The sequence below is a fragment of the Ailuropoda melanoleuca genome, chromosome 13, assembly GCF_002007445.2.
Source record: "Ailuropoda melanoleuca isolate Jingjing chromosome 13, ASM200744v2, whole genome shotgun sequence".
Taxonomy (NCBI): Eukaryota; Metazoa; Chordata; class Mammalia; order Carnivora; family Ursidae; genus Ailuropoda; species Ailuropoda melanoleuca.
The window spans coordinates 43,459,296-43,477,082 of NC_048230.1; the positions used below are offsets into that span (position 1 = coordinate 43,459,296).

The window sequence follows — 17,787 nt, forward strand, 5'->3', positions numbered from 1 at the left end:
TATTTATTTATTTTTAGTAATCTCTACATCTAACATAGGGCTGGAACCCACAATTCCAAGATCGAGAGTCTCATACTCCTCCAGTTGAGCCAGTGAGGTGCCCCTGAGCCAATAATCCCTTTAAACTAATTGTAAAAGTTGTTATAAAACATGCTCTTGGGCCGCCTGGGGGGCTCAGTCAGTGAGCGTCCGACTCTTGGTTTCAGCTCAGGTCATGATCTCAGGATCCTGGGATCCAGCCCTGCATGGGGCTCCCCACTCAGCGGGGGTCTGCTTGGGATTCTCCCTTGGCCTCTGTCCCTCCCCCTACTCGCACTCTCCCTCCCTCCCTTGTGCACGCGCTCTCTCTCTCTCTCTCAATATAATAAATAAGGAAATAAAATCTTTTTTAAAACCCATGCTCTTTAAAAACAAAAAATCAGAGAGAGAGAGTATGAAATAGGTGGACACTGCCTCCTGAAGCAGCCCAGGCAGGAGACTGTAACGGAGTTTCTCCCTGCTCTGTCAGATGGTGCCTACGTGTAGTTTTCCCTGATGTGCTCAGGACCGGGACTTCAGGACCGGGACTCCAGTCCCGCTTTGGTTAGGCCGGAGAGGAGAGCGTTGGCTTGCTTTCTTCACCTCAGGTCATTGCATAAAACCTCACCAGCCAACGTGTCTCCTGTTGTTCTTTTAACAGTGTGTCCCAATGGTCACCCGTGCTCTGTGGGAGAGGTGAGTCTTGGTATTCGGGGTGCTGTTTGCGGGGCACAAACGTTTGTTCCTCTAGATCTGAGCGGGGGGCCATGGGGGGAAAGGTTAGCGGGGGTCGTGACCTTCTAGAGAACATAGACTCCTTTCAGGGCTTTTTACAGTGCTCCAGCCAAACGTGTAAACAGTGCCGAGGGCCTGCAGGCCTCCCTCTGTGCTGGACGCTGTCCTGAGCACTGTGGGCTTGCTAGGGCACTGAGCAGCATTCCTGGCCTCAACTCACCAGATGCCAGGAGCGCCACAGGTCACCAGGGTGACAACCAAAAATGTGTCCAGACGTTGCCCAAGTCCCTCTGGGAGACAAAACTGCTGCTAGCCATCCTTCCCAGCCACTGCTGCATGGGGTCAGTGACATGTGCAAGGGTTGACTGGTCCATAGGCTGGGTTAGAGGAGATGTGCTCTAGGACAGGAAATGAGACTCTGGGTGGTAAACCCTGGCAGAGAGAGCTGTGTGCACCTCATGTCTGCATCCCGCAGCCAGGGCCCGTCGTGGTGTCCCTCTGCTGCTCCGGCAGCGGGCTGTTGAACTGAACAAAGTGAATGAGAGCCTAGAGGAGGAAAGGCAATCCGCATGCTCTGCACGTTTCTGAGGTTCGCCTACTTCCTCATCTATGGAGTGGGGAGAGCGAGACACATTCTTCCTGAGACCGCTCTCTGCTCTGACGGTCTGAGGTCTGGGGCCTGTTACAGGCTGCGATTGACAGTATACACCAGCCCACAGCCAGATTTGGAAAAATGAGGCTTTGGAAGGAGCAAATCCTATGGTTACTTTTTTTTTTTTTAGTAAAAAAGTCCAAACTGAGTTCAGGAATTAATTTTGGAGGCTGCAGTAGTTTTTTGGCGCTAGATAATAAGCCCTGGTGTGGTGGTCGGGGGTGGGGGGGGAAGAGCAGTGAGTGTGAGAAAGGAAGGCTGATTACGTATTTGTCTACAAAGTGTCTTTTTGGGTGTAAAACCCAAGCTGTCTCTCCTGCTTAAAACGTCCACACGTACTCACGGGCACCATATTTGCACAGGGCATCGGCCCTGTGTCTCGGGACTCCTGCATCGCTGGCACGTGCTCACAGTAGAACAAGCAATCCACGTGCCGTCGCCACCTCCCGTGCCACATGTGGATTGGCCTGCAGGTGATGTTTGTGCACAAAGCGCCACTCCTCCGAAACTGAGCTGGGGCACGTTTGTCTTGTCCTAGTGCGGCAGGCCGATGGAGCAGAGCCACTGCGTTGACTGCGGTGCTCTAATTGGAGGGATTAATCACAGACCGGAGACTGGATTCCAAGTTATCAAGTACGTAGGAGTGTATTTCTTTTCTAAGTGATCAAACCACGGGTGTTTGGGCTGTCTCTATTCCAGTGGATAAGATGCTGCTAAGTATGGTATTAATTACTATTATGCAGTTGGGCCTGTGTCACATCGTATCTCAGTGGCAAGGCCCCCGTGGTCATGTCACAGGTGCCTGATCTGTCCTTGGCTAACTAGGCTCTTAAATGCAAAGCAGACCACACGTTAATATGTCTTATCCAGATGTCTTCTGTGTGGGCCCAGGGCATGCCCCCTATAGATGTATACTTGACACACACAAGTGACCTAAATCAGAGGGACATTGAGGTCTACAGAGCCACAAACTGGGTTTTTGTCTATCTGAGCTCACGCTGTCTCACTTGTAAACTCTTAGCTTTCTCCACTGTTTGCGGGAAGTGAAAGAGACACAGTCTTTCTTACCAAACGCTCTGGAATCTACATGCATAGCTGGTGTCCCTATCCCAGCCTTCCCTCACGATGAGTGTGGTTCCTCGTGCTCCCCCGATGGCTGACGGGGCCTCCCTGTGGCCATCATACATTTTGGCTCTTCTGGTGCTGTTATAGTTTAAAATACCCTAGCCTGTTATCTTCACAAACCATCAGAATGTTCTAGAACGTCCAGTATTTTTACAACAGAATGTATCTATCATACTGTGCCTCCCATCTAGACGTGATACGAAATTCTTTGCCAGGCCTTCAATCCCAGTTTTCAATTTGGGAAAATGAGATTGGTGTACATGTCCTGATGTCGATGTCACCTGTCCCAAACTCAGGCCATCCTTAGCCTATGTGCTTCCCTCCCCACGATGATTTCAGTGGGAGAAGCAGGTGCAGACCTTGTTCTGACACACGGTCCGGGGATTGCACAAATAACCACTTAGTTCAGCCGCTTCACACTGAGAATATCGTGAGCTGTGGTCAGCCAGGAAGGGGAGGCTGGATGGAAGACCCTGAGGCGAGAGGTCTGGGCTTACAAGAGTAAGTCCTGGAACACCGTTTTCTTCAGAACGGCAAACCTCATCTCCAGGGCCCAGGAATCCAGGGGGTGCCCCTAGGGCTGAGGAGAGATGACCGTCTTCAGTCTCCACCCTGTCTTCTCTTATCCTCTCCAGTAACAATACAGACAGAACGCAGACTGGCCACGTGCTGGGAGCCCCGCTGTCTGGAGGCGAGGCGGCAGTGTCTGACCGAGAGCTGTCCCCAGTGGCCTTCCTGCTCATCCGGTTGCTCACGCACCTGGCCCTGCTCCTGGGAGCGGCCCAGAGCCCTCAGGTACAGCATAGCCACTCCTGCCAGACCATGTGTTTGCTCCTTCATTTCTAACCACCCACTGTGGGGTTTTCATCATGAGTCCTTTGCTTACAGAGTTCTGGCCACCTCCCGTGGATTAGGACACCTCCCCTGTCACTGTTCCCTAATCCACAGAGCAGTAGATCATTTACACATCCTCATTGCCCCACCGTGGCATGTGATGGTGTCGGGGATCTACATGTCAGGTTACATAAAACCCATTTTATGTTTTAAAGACTTTATTTATATAAATATAAATATAGACAGCAGGGGGGAAGGACGAAGAGGGAGAACCCCAAGCAGACTCCACACTGAGAGCAGAGCCTGACATGGGGCTCCATCTCACAGCCCTGAGATCATGACCTGAGCCAAAACCAAGAGGCAGACATTCAACTGACTGAGCCACTCAGACGCCCCTAAAGTCCATATTAAGGGAGCACTCCATGTCTCGGTGCGCAGCCAGGAGCGGAGAGGCTCCTGTAACGTGGCGTTGCCCACATCTTCGCTGTGGCTCTGGGAAAGCACATGCGTCCCCTCTAAGGGGATTAACCGCCATAGCAAACGTTGAGGCGTTGAGATCCTGTTTAGGTTTGTACACAGTGTGGCTGTGATGAGTTCGGAACGAGGCTGCTCCCACGCAGGCTCACAGACATGCGTCTTGAGGAAGGAAGACCTTGCTTGAGCGACGGGTTATAGGCAGCGTGGTTTTGAGGAGTTAAGAACAGGGCCGTGAGACTCTGTTTCGCTCCGGTCATGTGGAAGGCGGTCGCCCCCACTGCTCTGCCTCCTCCCGCCGCCTGTGTTCGCACGGCGCTCCCGCCACCGCCCCAGCGCCCGCTGAGACCCGGCCTCTGCCGCGGGGCCGGCTCCCCTTCCCGGGCCGTGCGGGCGCGCCGGCTCCCCACAGACGAGGTGCTGTGTCTCGTGGCCCCCCGCAGGCGCTCAGGCACATCATCAAGCCTCCGGTGCAGGACCCCAGAGGCTTTCTGCAGCAGCACGTCCACAGTGACCTGCAGCAGCTGACGAAGACGCTGGGACGGAGCGCCGACGAGACCGCCACTGTGGTGCACCTCGTGCTGTGCAGCCTGCTCCGAGGGCAGCGCCACCTCTCCAGCTGGGGTGAGCGCGGGGCGGGGGGAGGGGGCGCCCGTGCGCGTCAGATAAGGGGAAGCAGGGAGAAGTGTGCGGACGAGCACACAGGAGGACAGCTCGTCTTAGCATTTCCCCTGTTGGGCCAAGACCTGTGACACCGGGGTCATGTGCACAGCGGTGTTACGTGTATGTGCATGGGGGGAAAGCCAGCCGGGTGTGCGATGGCCCTGCTGTACAAGGGACATGTATCGACCAGGACAGGCGATGTGTGAGTCATCTTCATCAAGAGACCGGTGTCTGGCACTCTGTTGGGATTTGTCCTCCTTGGACCCCTGGCCTGTCTGGGGGCCTTCTGCTTGTCCTAAGGACATGGCTGTCTGGGGCTGCCTGACCGTGTTGACATGTCCACAGTTTGCTGCATGGAAAAGCAGGCTACAAACCGCCGTGGTCACTAAGCTAATGTTCCCATTTTAAAGACTGAAATCCATAGAAAGGAAAGGTCTGTAAGGTAACTTAGAAAAGAGTTATCTCTGAGTGGTGGCACTGAGAGTGACTTTATTTTCTTTTTGTTTGTTTGTATCTTCACAAAGATCATGGGGTTGGTGGGAGCAGCAAGGACCATTTTTAAACACTCAGGTTAATTTAGGAGGAAGCGCCCTGCATACCCCTGAAAGGGAGCACGATTCAGTCACCTTTAGGCCCTGTTCATGGAGCTGCTGTGCTCTCTGTTCCTTGGGTAACACAGGCGTGTTTTCTTATAGGACCTTTAGGTTTTGATGCAAGACTGTGGACCAGAGAACAGAGGAACAGCTGGGAGAAGGCCATGCAGACCCTCATTCTCCCTGAGCTGGAGGTACGTGCCAGCAGCCCAGCTGGGAGCCTGCGGGCAGGTATCCTTGGTGGTGTCCCCCAGGTGCTCAGGCCAGTGTCCCTCACACAAGTGTTGTCGGGGCTACTGGTCGAGCCCCAGCCCAGGGGTTGACCGCGTGACCACTCCACCGTCCTGCCGTCCCTGCACCCTCTGCCCCTGGGGCTGGGCGGGCAGTTAAGGAGTTACTGTGAGTCCAGAAAGTGCAGGCGGCTCTCGCTCCACCACCTTTTACAGCAAGATGTGAGAGCAACAGGTAGATAGACAAACTCTCATGTGGCTACCCGCCAGAAATGTGTAATTTGTCCCTCCTCTGTCAGATAAGACAGTACTGAGACTCAGTGAGCCCAACGGGGAATAAAAATAAAAGATTGGGCATAGAACACAGGTCTTGGAGTCTCCTGTCTGCCGAGATGAAGCCTGCAAACGAGGAACTTGTAAGTGGTTTGAGAGACAAGGAATGTGAATGCCTGGTCACGTGCTGGACCCAGTAGGGCAAGCTCCCTGAATGGCCCGCTGCTGAAGCCACTGGGTGTCCCCGCCTGCGTGAGTGGTCTCACCTCCAGGCCCTGTGCCGTTCTCTCACCCAGCATCTGGAGAAAGCCCTGCTGACGGTGACGACCCTCATCAGCCAAGATGAGCGGATCAGCTCCAACCCTGTGGCCAGAATCGTGTACGGTGACCCAGCGGCCTTCCTGCCCCACCTGCCCCGGAAGAGCGTGGTCCACTGCTCTAAGATGTGGACCTGCAGGAGGAAGGTCACCGTGGAGTACCTCCAGCACGTGGTGGAGCAGAACAACGGCCGGGAAACCGTGCCCGTCCTCTGGAAGTTCCTACAGAAGGTAGGGCTGCCCCGCTGTGACCACGCACCCACGTGTCCCCAGTGCGCTTGACGGTCCGCCTTTTATTTAGTCCGTGAGGTATCTAACTGACGATGTCAGTGCTTCACTTTTCTGGTGGAACACCGGTAACAGAAGACTCGGGGCCAGAGGAGGGGTCCTCATACACATCAGACCGTGAGGCGGTTTGTAGTGTAAAGTCACAGGGGAAAACCCGCGGGTCAGGGTTAGCAGGAGTCTGTGAAGCACGTGAGGGCCAGGACGCTATCTCCCCAGTCACTCAGCAAGAAGGAGCAGGATTCACATCTTCCAGGTGGTGTGTGTTCACCTTCAGCCCCCACATCCAGTGCCAGGAACACCTGGCCACCAGCGACTGTTGAATGAGAAAAGTTTTCGTCAGACAGCCCAGAGTCTCCCCTGTTCCCGACCCGGCCTTGGGGGAAGGGAGCAGTGTGGTGAGTCGGTCCCCTCAGTTAGACCATAAACACACCCCATGTCAGCCTTGTTCCGCATGAAGTCTCATCTTCCACGGTTGGCTGTCGAGCCCTTCCCCCTGGACCAGCGTTTACAGTCCAGCAAGAAGTGTGGGGACTCAGAAATGTCTGACGGTCGGTGTAAGGGCAGGAGTTCCCGTGGGAAGGGTTTCCTAGGTCTCCCACAGAGGCGCCCAGCCCCATTCAACTGGATATGCTTGGGTCCTGTCCTCAGATGACACACAGGAGGAATGCCAGGCCTGGTTGCCTACATTCCCAGCCTTTCTGCTCTCCGCAAGTTCTCTGCACACCCAGCCCCTCACGGGCCCATGAGGCCGATTTCTTTCATGAGTTTTTGGCAAACACATGCGATGTGTTAGCTCCAGGGGCCAGGGACTGGGCCTGGTGTGCAGGACGTCTGGCACACAGACAGCAGGCTCTGGTGAACAATGGGACAGCCTCTTCCCTTGTCCGAGGAGCCTGATACGGCCTCACACAACACTGCACATTGACTGGATCAAATGCAAACACGGGCCCTGAGCCAGCCCCAGGGTCTGTTTCCCCAAAAACCTGTTCTAGGTGAACTAACACGTAGCCGGGCGGTCTTCCTTCTCCAGGAGGCAGAGCTTAGACTCGTGAGATTCTTGCCTGAGATTTTGGCCCTGCAGAGGGATCTAGTGAAGCGGTTCCAGAATGTTCCAGAAGCTGAATACCAATCCATCCGATCTTTCATTAGCAGCCACCACGAAGGTACGGGTCTGCTCTAGTAAGAGGTCGACACCACCCATGTTTGGTGGCTTGAAGAGATCACTACAGCGGGATTGGGAGAGGTGCACTCAGGGTTCTGGGTGCTCCGCGCCCCCAGCTTTCAGTGCCACACAGTGGGTGCCGTGAATCCCAAAAGCCCAGGAAGAGGCTTTGCCACGGCTGAACGCACTGCCCGGTCTCCAGCCCCTGGAGCTCCGCATCAGTGGTTACACACGTTGCTGAGCCCGGAGGCATGAAGTTGGGCTCTTCCCAAAGACCGTGGGATGTTGTTGGTTGCCCCGGACGGGTAGGTGTTTCCATGGGGCTCTAAAAGAGTGTTTCCTCTGGCAGATGGGTTGAAGCAGTTACTCCACAGAAGAGTTGGCATCTTTCTGTCAACATGGAATAAGCTGAGGAGGTCACTGCAGACCAGTGGTAGGTGCCACACTCCTTGCCGTCAGCCCAACTCAGCCCTGCATTCGCAGAGCGCTGTGCCACGTGTGTGTCATCTGTGACCCTCTGGGTGGAGGTGTGTGGGACACGTGACGTGGCCTGCTGGGAAGACTAAATCCCCAGTCATCTTGGGTGTGTCGATACAGACTCAGGAAGGAGTTGAGAACATTCGAAGCAGTCAGCACAGGCGAGAGGCTGGAGGCGGAACTGTCAGAGCGTCTCCGGCTCCAGCCTTGACACGATGGGGGCAGTGGTGGAGACCAGGGGTGGCCGCTTTGCTTAGAACACCCTGTCCTCTAAAGGTGAAATCAAGCTGCCAGAAGACTACTGCACTGCCGACTTAGACATGGACACTGATTTCGAGGTCATCCTGCCTCGTCGCCGCGGCCGGGGCCTCTGTTCCACCGCCTTAGTCAGCTACTTGATCAGCCTGCACAACGGGATTGTCTATGCGGTGGAGAAGTTCTCCGGCGGAAACAACAGGTGAGTGCTCGCCTGCAGGGGGCGCTGCTCTGCTGGCCAGGAAGCTGTTTCTGAGCTGGTTCCCCCAGCGCCAGGACGGACGTGAGCCGGGAGGCAGCAGCTCCCGTCCCTCGGTCAGGCTCTGGGGTCCACAAGCCCAGGCAGCATGTGTGTCTGCTTGGACTAAGAGCATCAGCTAGGAGCTGCCTCCATGTCGCCCAGAGCCCCGGGCCGTGTGTGCATGGCGGGACACTGAGTGCTGCGACTCTGTGTCCCTCAGCTACTCCGTCGATGCCTCCGAGGTCACAGACCTGCACGTCATCAGTTATGAGGTTGAGCGGGACCTGATGCCACTGATTCTGTCCAACTGCCAGTACCAGGTGGAGCAGGGCCAGGAGACCCTGCAGGAGTTCGACCTGGAGAAGGTCGAGCGCCAGGTCACCAGCCGCTTCCTGCAGGGCAAACCCAGGCTCACCCTCAAGGTATGGCTGGCCCCGTGGTATTTATGGGGTCAGCACATCTGTTTCGTGAAAGTCGGCCTGAGTGTGGCTTTTCTCCAGCGGTTTCCGAGTGAGCTGGGAGGGGGGATGACCACCCAGCTGTGCTTCCCCCCCAGAGACCGGGACTTCACTGCCCACCGTGCCTCGGCCATCGTCTCTCTTGAGCTGCCTCGGAGCCTCCTTCCCCCCAGGGTCTCTGCAGGTCCCAGCAGACCTGTTGTCGCATTTCTCCACCATAGTAATGGCATTGCCTCCCACCCCTGACGGCCCCTCGTGGCTGCCATGTTGCCTTTCCTCGCCACACGCAGCCTGTCACCCGGCACCATGGGTGCCCCGTGTAGCTGCCGCAGACCCTGCTCCCGCCCCCAGCGTCCGTCCCAGGTTTGACTGCTGCAGTAGCCCCACTGCTCCCTGCCTCCCATGTCTTCAGGCCACACTTTGAAACCAGATCTGACTCCCATCACTCCCTGGTAAAGGCCCGACCCCGACAGGCATCCCAGTGCCCGTGGGGTAAAGCCCTTGCTGCTTGTCCCAGCCTGTCTCGGCCACTTCTTGCGGACTGCGTGGACTCCGTGACTTCGTGCACCAGACCGCCCTCTCCCTGAACACCCTGTGCACTTTCACGTCTCTGTTCTTTCACCTAGGCTGTTCCTGTTCCTTCCAGGTCTGGTCAGAGACCTTGTACTTGGGGGTGTGTGTGCTCCCTCACTGCCCACAGCTGGGCTCTGAACTGTTTGTGCCCAGGACCGCTTTAACTGGCTCTGCCACCCTGTCGTCTAGCAGAGGGACTGCCTTGTGTGAGGCTGTGCTTGGTCGTGGCTGGGGGAGGGCGCAGAGAGGAGGGCCCCCACGCTCCTGTGTCCCCAGCGGCTCGCAAGCCTACCGCATCCTCCGTGAGGCATCTGCATGGCCATCGAGGCACGGCCGGGTCCCTTGTTGTGTTACTGGTTCCATAGGCTGTAGGTCAGACAGGGACATCACAGGGCTGCAAAGCTGCACTCTGCCTGACAGCGCGCTGGACGGCGCGGTCCTGCGGTGGAGTGACTGCTCAGGAAGCCTCCATGGTGGCTTCCATCTCCAGAGACGGTTTTCTTTCTCAATTTAGGGGATACCCACTCTGGTGTACAGACGGGACTGGAACTATGAACATCTCTTTATGGACATCAGGAGCAAAATGGCACAGGTAATCACGGCTCCCTTATGGTGTGCACGGTGCTTTTACCTGACCACGGTGCTCTCCTCGTGTGGGGACTGCACAGCCTCGCTCCGCGCGATGGCTGGGGGCAGCACGCAGGGGGCCTCCCTGAGTTCCCTGAGCCCACTGCTCTTTCCAGAGGGCAAGCAGGACACGAATCAGCAGGACTGTTCTTGCTGAAATCCTGCGTTCGTTTCTTAGTCAGGATGTCGTGGCCGTGCTGACGCACAAGGTCCAGAGAACTTACTTGTTCCTGCTCTTCGGGTTTACGTGCGTGGGGTGTGTGTGTCTGGCATGTGTGTGCGTCCGCGTGAATATCCTCCCAGAGCTGCTTTGAGGACTCCGTGACCTCACGTCTATTTCTGTAGAGTCCGGAATACCGCTGCCACTTAGGGGTCGTTAAGTGTTAACTGCCGCTATGGTTAGAGGGGTCGTCCCACCTTATGGCCTTGGCAGCGATCAAGGTGAGTGCTCTTGCCAGGGAGCGACACCCGGGAAGCCCCAGCCATGGACCCCTGTCCTGCCTTTGATTTCCTAGAAACCCCTCCCCAACGCGGCCGTCAGCGCCATCTGCGGGCAGCTGCTGTCCTACAGCGATGCCTGTGAAGCTCTGTCCGTCATCGAGGTCACACTGGGGTTTCTGAGCACGGCCGGCGGCGATCCGAACATGCCCTTGAGCGTGTACGTCCGAGACATGCTGCGCATGGGCGACCGGACGGCGCTGGCTCTAAAGGTGGGTCTCGGTCGGGCTCTCTTGCGGGTCAGTCCCCGCTGCCCTTCCCACTTCGTGCTGGGATTAGCGCCATTCGGGGGTCTGCAGAATGCACTCCAGCACTAGAGGCAGCGACGTGTCTGCGTGCGAGGCTCTGAACCGGGCACGTCAGAGATGCCCCCGTTGCACGCCAGCCACCCACCTCTCCCTCGAGGGAAGTAGGCTCTGAGACGGGACGGCAGCAGGGGGACGACGCTCTGGAGGTTAGGCCCACGGCTGGTGCGTGCGTGCAGGAGGCGTCCGTGTCCGTGCATGGGGGATCAGAGTAGCACGGGAGGAGGAGCGCCACCACGCCCACCTGTGCCCGCTCAGGAGCCTGTTGCCCTTTCAGGCCTTCAGCAGATGCCAGCTGAAGCACACGATCGCCCTCTGGCAGCTCCTGTCGGCCTACAGGTCCGAACAGCTGCTCCGCCTGCGTAAGGTGAGTGCAGCCCCGCCCCTGCTGGACTGGGGCCGCCTGCCTCCTCCCAGCCTCCTGCTGCCTCTGTTCTGGTTTGTTCTAGGAGCCCTTCAGGGACATCAGTGCCAAGTACAAAGTGGGTCTCAGCCCAGAAGACGCGAAGCGCCTCAGGACTTTCCTGAATCAGACGGACCTCGACTCCTTCCTCCTGGAGCTTCATGAAATGATGATCTTGAAACTGAAGAGCCCCCGGGCAGAGGACAACTTCAGACCCGAGTGGAGGTACGCAGGGGTTCGTTTGCGGGTGGGCCCGGTGCACGCGAGGTGTCCTGCAGTCTCTCCCGCCGTCTTCCTCAGGCATGGAAGATGCCATCTCCCCTCAGAAGCCTGTGCGCGGCTGTTTTACCCCCTCCTACAGCCCCCTACTACAGCCCCCCGCGGGCTGGCCTGTGGGTTTGGTCTCTGTCGGGTTTTTAAAAATAATTACAGAAGTCGTATATTCTCATTATAACAAGTATACTTATGTCCGAGATGTGCATTTTATTTTTAAAGTTTTTCTTTTTTTATCGAGGTGTAATTAACATAGTGTCGTATTAGTTCTAGGTGTGCAGTATAGTGATTCAGCAGTTCTGTACCTCACTCAGTGCTCGTGCGGACATGTGTGCCCTTAATCCCCATCACCTGGCTACCCGTCCCTCCACCTCCCCTCCAGTAGCCACTGGTTGGTTCTCTATAGTTAAGAGTCTGTTTTTTTGTTTGTTTGTTTGTTCTTTTTTTCTTTGTTTTTGTGATTTGTTTCTTAAACTCCACGAGTGAGATCACATGGTATTTGTCTTTCTCTGACTGATTTATTTCACTCAGCCTAATACTCTCTAGTTCCATCCACATCGTTGTAAGTGGCAAGGTTCTTTTTGATGACTAATATTCCATTATGTGTGTATATAGATATACCATAACTTTTTAAAAATTTACTTAAATTCAATTAGTTAACATATAGTGTATTATTAGTTTCAGAGGCAGAGATCAGTGATTCATCAGTCTTATGTCACACCCAGCGCCCATTCCATCACGGGCCCTCTTTAACGCCCGTCACCTATTTACCCCATCCCCCACTCCCCTCCCCTCCAGCAACCCTCAGTTTGTTTCCTATGATGAAGAGTCTTTTATGGTTTGTCTCCTTCTCTGATTTTGCCTTGTTTTATTTTTTCCTCTCTTTCCCTATGCTCCTCTGTTTTGTTTCTTAAATTCCACATATAAGTGAGATCATATGATAGCTGTCTTTCTCTGATTGACTTATTTCCCTTAGCATAATCCCCTCTAGTTCCATCCACGCTGTTGCAAATGGCAAGATTTCATGTGTTTTGATGGCTGAGTACTATTCCTTTGTGTGTGTGTGTGTGTGTGTGTGTGTGTGTGTGTGTGTGTGTGTACACATACCACATCTTCTTTATTCATCTGTCGATGGACATCTGGGCTCTTTCCATAGTTCGGCTATTGTGGACATCGCTGCTATGAGCACTGGGGTGCAGGTGCCCCTTCAGATCACTACATTTGTATCTTTGGGGTAAATACCTAGTAGTTCAAAGAATATCAGTGTATGCAAGTGTATGCCAGACAGTGTAATGGAGGAAAACTGCAAATATGAAGTGTGCCAGCGAGGAGACCTGGGATTGGATTATCTCTTTAGAAAAACAGGAACCAGGGGCACGTGGGTGGCTCAGTCGGTGAAGTTGTCTGCCTTTGGCTCAGGTGTCGATCCCAGGGTCTTGGGATCGAGTCCTGCATTGGGCTCCCTGCTCAGCGGGGAGCCTGCTTCTCCCTCTCCCTCTGCCTACAGCTTTGCCTGCTTGTGCTGTCAAATAAACAAATAAATATCTTTTAAAAAAAAAGGAAAGAAAGAAAACCACACCCATGTATAGTATGTGAGAATACCCAGCACCGGATATTATCTGTCTTTTACGTTTTACCAATCCGTAATGGCCCAAAACGGAGATCTCATCCTCACTTTTAGTTTCCTGTTTGCTGGTGAAGCTGCACATATTCTCCTAGCATATCTGCCAGTTTTCTTTCTTCTCCTGAATTATCTGTTGATATCTGTTATGTTTTTTTTCGGTTCTTTATCTTTTTTCATAATCTTAAAAGATTTAAGATCAACCTTTTATTTGTTATGTTACAAATGCTCTGCCTCAGTGTTTAATTTCCGAAAGCCAGATCTGACAGAATTTTTCTATAAGGACCAGGAAAATATAGCTGTAAGGGTTTCCATTACCCGAAGGCCGTGAAGTATTCTGCCATGTTTTCTTCCTGTGCTTTCGTAGTTTCGTGTTGGACATCTGCTATGTTGACCAGTTTATTTTTTATGTGTGATATGAGGGATTTACCATTCCTGTTTTTCTTTTCTCCTTTTTTTTTTAGATTTGATTTATTTGACAGAGAGAACGAGCACGAGTGGGGGGAGGGGCAGAGGGAGAGAGAGAAGCAGGCTCCCCACTGAGCAGGGAGCCTGATGTGGGACTCGATCCCAGGACCCTGGGATCATGACCAGGCTTCACCGACTGAGCCACCCACGTGCCCCTGGTTTGTTTTTCTAAATAGATAACCCAATCCCAGGTCTCCTCGCCGGCACACTTCATATTTGCAGTTTTCTTCCATTACGCTGTCTGGCATACACTTGCATCATTGATACTCTCTGAACGTACTCAACAAGTCTTTACTATCCTGGACTTTCAGTGCAGAGAAAAAAGATCCCTTTCCTAGGAAATTTAGCACCTTTGTTAACATAAAACCTGAAATGGAATACAAGGTTTTTTTGAATGGCGAGGCTGTGTGTTCATAGAGCAGATCACAGCAGCAGAGTGCTGACAGGAGCGTGACCCAGCCATCACCAGGGTCAGCTACGCTCTGGGTTGTTTGTATGGTGCAGGTGGTAAGCAGCAGGTGTGTCCTGCAGCTCCTCACCCCGGCTTCTAGTCCCCGCTCAGGAACTCAGGAGTTGGTTGACTTGACTCTCATGGTCTCCATGAGCACTTGTAGACAGTGACGACCCCTGATGGTGTCCTTGCATTATATGGGAGACTGCTTAACCTCCTGTCTTTGTTCCTTGGTTTTTCAGCCTGAGAGACACTCTGGTAAGTTACATGGAAACCAAAGACAGTGAAATCCCTCCTGAACTGGAGCACCAGTTCCCAGAGAAGATACTGCTGTGCAGTTGTGTCCCCGTGTGGGGCATGGCTGCTGAACTGAAGCAGGGTCGGCAAGCAGGCTAGAGTCCGCTCCGCCCTGGCTGGGGCTTCCTGGGGGGCTGCAGGACCCCCGTGTGCTGTGCCACGGACAGCCTGAGAGCCACGCTGCTTTGGGAAATGTGCACGTTCCACATCTTTCTCACGGACTGTGAGTGCTGTCCAGGGGGAGGGGAGGACTGGAGACGTTGTGAAACTGGAACCAACCGCCTTTCCATTCCCCGGGAGGACCGAGCACGGGCTTGTCAGCTTCCCGTGACATTGGCGGACGGTGCCTTCAGCTTGCCGGCTGGAGACTGGCATGCACCCACCCTGGACCCTCTCACTACAGAATGAGGGAGGGGAAACGGGGCTATTGATTTTGCTTTTGTTTTCCTTCTCATCTATTCTGCAGTCAGGGAGGAGACTCCAGCTTGTTGCTTCCCTCCAGTCCCTTCAGTCCTGCGTATTGTACACATATTTGTAGGTTTCCATGAAGCCCCTTTTTTGTCTCCTTCCAAATACAAGTCAGCATGTTCTGTGAGTGCCTTGAGGCCAAACCTCCCAGCCCTCACACGGCCCCCGGAGTGTCACGGGTCGGAGCTTTCCTCGTTTACACAATCAAGAGACTGGCGTGATGGTCACATTTGCTTCTGACTCTAGGGGTTTTAAATTCTGAATGAAAGCTTATCAATTAGCCTTGAATCAAAGGCATGGTTCTGGCATTTTCCTGAGAACTTATGGATGGTCCAGCATCCTGCTAAATAAACGTGTGGTCTTGATGTGATCTCGAAGTCCCTGACGTGTGACGATCTGTTTCTTCCTCTGGATCTCAGCCACGCCATAAAAACAGAGAGAATACAGAACCAGCCAAGTTTCTGAAAAAGGGAAAAGAGAATAGTCTACCAGCTCTGATCTTTTACCTCTTTTCTTACTGGGAGGCTTGTACCTCTTTCGCACAATGTCCTCAGATACTTGTGGCCTCTGGACTGACTCCTGCCCCCAAGTGGCTCAGCACCTATTAGCACGGAGATGCCTACTGTTCACGAGTCAGAGGCAGACGTCTTCAGTATACATTCCGAATCAGTGAACGACTCAAGTCAACTTGAAATTAGGGGTGAAAGCTACTGGAAGAGAAAATGCTGCCAGGACTGCTGTCATCCCTGCAGCCACAGTGGAGGGAGCTGCCAGCAGAAGCTGCCCCTCATTCTCTTCAGTGTCTGATGAAGAGGGGCCCGGTAATCCAGACCCCTCGGCGATTAATCTGATACAACAGCCACTTGCACTTAGTAACCTGTGATTGTTCCATCGTTCCAGACTCTGCAAAGGCACCCCCCCCATCTTGTGCCGGGTTGCCCATTTAAGGGGAAGGGGGCTTGTTCAATTCCTCAACTTGCACTTGGAAGTGCTCTGATACCTCCAAGTTGGACGGAGCTGGCATGGCCATCAGGTGCTGCTCTGGGCCCTCACTGTGCCACACCTTCGGGGGGGAGTCAGGGGTCAGTCTCCTGCTGTGAAACTTTTTTTTTGGCTGGGAATTTTTTTCCCCCACACTTTTATGAAGGGTTTTTTAACGAAGGTATTTTGTTTCGTATGCTATGCTTTCAAAGCCTTAACCGTCCTGTCTAGCATTATCTTCTTTGTACAGAAATACACTGGCCTAGTACAGGCAAATGTAAATTTTATTATACTTGTCATACTTGTTTTAATAAACTTGAGTTTTGCTGCTAAAAAATTGTTTTCTTTGAGGGCAGAGCTTCTATTTATGGCAAGTAGACACCAACTCAGCTTTGGGGAATGTTTTTGGTTTTTTGTGGAAACGTACATGTAAACGCATCCATAAAGTGGAATGTTCCGGACAGAAAATGTTCACTCTGGCGTAGAAGGTGGGAAGTAAATTTTTGTCAGGATGGAATGACAGCAGAGCTCGGGATCCATAGTTGGCCCCTGCTCGCCAGACTCCAGGACAAAAGCCTCAGGCTCGGCCTCAGAGGGGTGACCCCACACTCCATGCCTGCGATGGCCTCGCTGGAAAACAGCCACGCTCCAGCGAGCTGTGAGCACTGTGTCCACAGGTCAGGCTGTGGGATGGGAACAACAGTTCCTCCGTAAAAGGAATAAAGATATGCAAGGGATAAACCAGCAGCTCCCGGCGGCCCGCTGACGTTAGAGTGATAAAATACCACGTTAGGGGAAAATTGCATTTTCTCTTCCAAACGGAAAGGCTCCTCCAGGAGAGAACCTGTGGGCTTCCAGAGGAAGGCTTGCCCTTGTTGTCAGACCTCTCTTCTTCCCGCAGTTTCTGTTTCAAGCCCACCGACCCGTCCCTGCCTTCTCGTCTCCTCACTGACCACCACCTCCCCCTCGTTCCCACCTCTGATCGCATCCACCCACCTGCACGTTTCCCTGTTGCAGCTCCTGCTTTCTGCCCAGGCAGAGACCATCACTAGGCTGGTGGTGACTCACCCGAAAATCTGCATGACTCATCACTGTCTTCCTTTTAGGACCTTGCCGTGTGTGTAAATTCTGTACCTCTTGTCCCGGGCTGCGGGATTTCATCGTGTGTTAACTGAGACAGCCATGAGTTGTGTCGGTGATTCCTGGGTTCGGGCAACGCTTTCCAAGCCCTTCTTGGTCACGAATTAGCTTGTGCACAAGCATCGTGAATCCCAGTTCCAACTGGAAAAGCAGCACCAGGAAAGGGCAAATGCTGACCTCACCTCATCAGGGTCCTGGGGACAGCAGGACCCTGCTTCCTTATGAGGAGGTGAGAGGATTTGGGAGAGCCATCTCGGCAAGAGCAGAGAGAAGTGGAGGGACGGGCCCTAGCTGGACCACACACATGCTGCCCCAAGACCTTGTCCATCCTACACAGACCTGCACCCAACCCTGCCCCATTCCTCCACACCCACCCTTATGATGAGTGTGCCACAGGCCCAGCATTCCCCACCCCCGAAGCCTGTACCCCGAAGCACAGCAGAGCCTCGGCCAGAGCCACTTCGGCCCCAGCCCCATAGGCCCACGAATGGCCCCCCGTCACCCAGTGCAAGGGCTCCCTCATCCTCACCACCGTGTACCATGACAAGGCCGACCCACAACACGTCCCAGACGGACCCCAGTGCAAATCTTGGCTCTCCTGTTTGCCAGTTCTATGGCCTTGAGCAAGCCCTTGACCTCTTTAAGCCTTGACTTCTCAATGTGTAAAATACATCTCTGTGCTGCGGTGAGAAAGGAGCTAGTGCAGGTAAACGACAGGGCACGGTGCCTGGCATGCAGTGGGCACTCAGAAGTGGTAGGTATTCCTTCTCCCTGCTGAAACTTGCCCATCCTTCAAGGTCCTGTCAGTTGTCAAATGCTATTCAAAGCCTTTCCTGAACCTCCAATGTCCATATTTCCCTTTGAGATCTACATTCAAACTACAGTTC

General features: G+C 53.8%; 1 protein-coding gene across 4 annotated transcripts in view; it reads left to right on the plus strand.

Annotated features, from left to right (window-relative positions):
* The window catches only part of RNF213 (ring finger protein 213), a 97,396-nt gene extending 81,299 nt beyond the window's left edge, over nt 1–16,097 (plus strand). For 3 of the 4 annotated variants that reach the window (XM_034640649.1, XM_011228178.3, XM_019802363.2), the window contains 15 exons: nt 680–714; nt 1,944–2,038; nt 3,166–3,325; nt 4,282–4,462; nt 5,197–5,288; nt 5,894–6,145; nt 7,233–7,365; nt 7,714–7,797; nt 8,118–8,298; nt 8,558–8,759; nt 9,883–9,960; nt 10,511–10,705; nt 11,076–11,165; nt 11,248–11,426; nt 14,257–16,097. In XM_034640649.1, the coding sequence (XP_034496540.1) occupies nt 680–714; nt 1,944–2,038; nt 3,166–3,325; nt 4,282–4,462; nt 5,197–5,288; nt 5,894–6,145; nt 7,233–7,365; nt 7,714–7,797; nt 8,118–8,298; nt 8,558–8,759; nt 9,883–9,960; nt 10,511–10,705; nt 11,076–11,165; nt 11,248–11,426; nt 14,257–14,410 (2,111 nt within the window). In that variant the 3' untranslated portion in view covers nt 14,411–16,097. The other variant, XM_034640650.1, reaches the window with a different exon arrangement.
* Nucleotides 16,098–17,787: the final 1,690 nt, after the last annotated feature.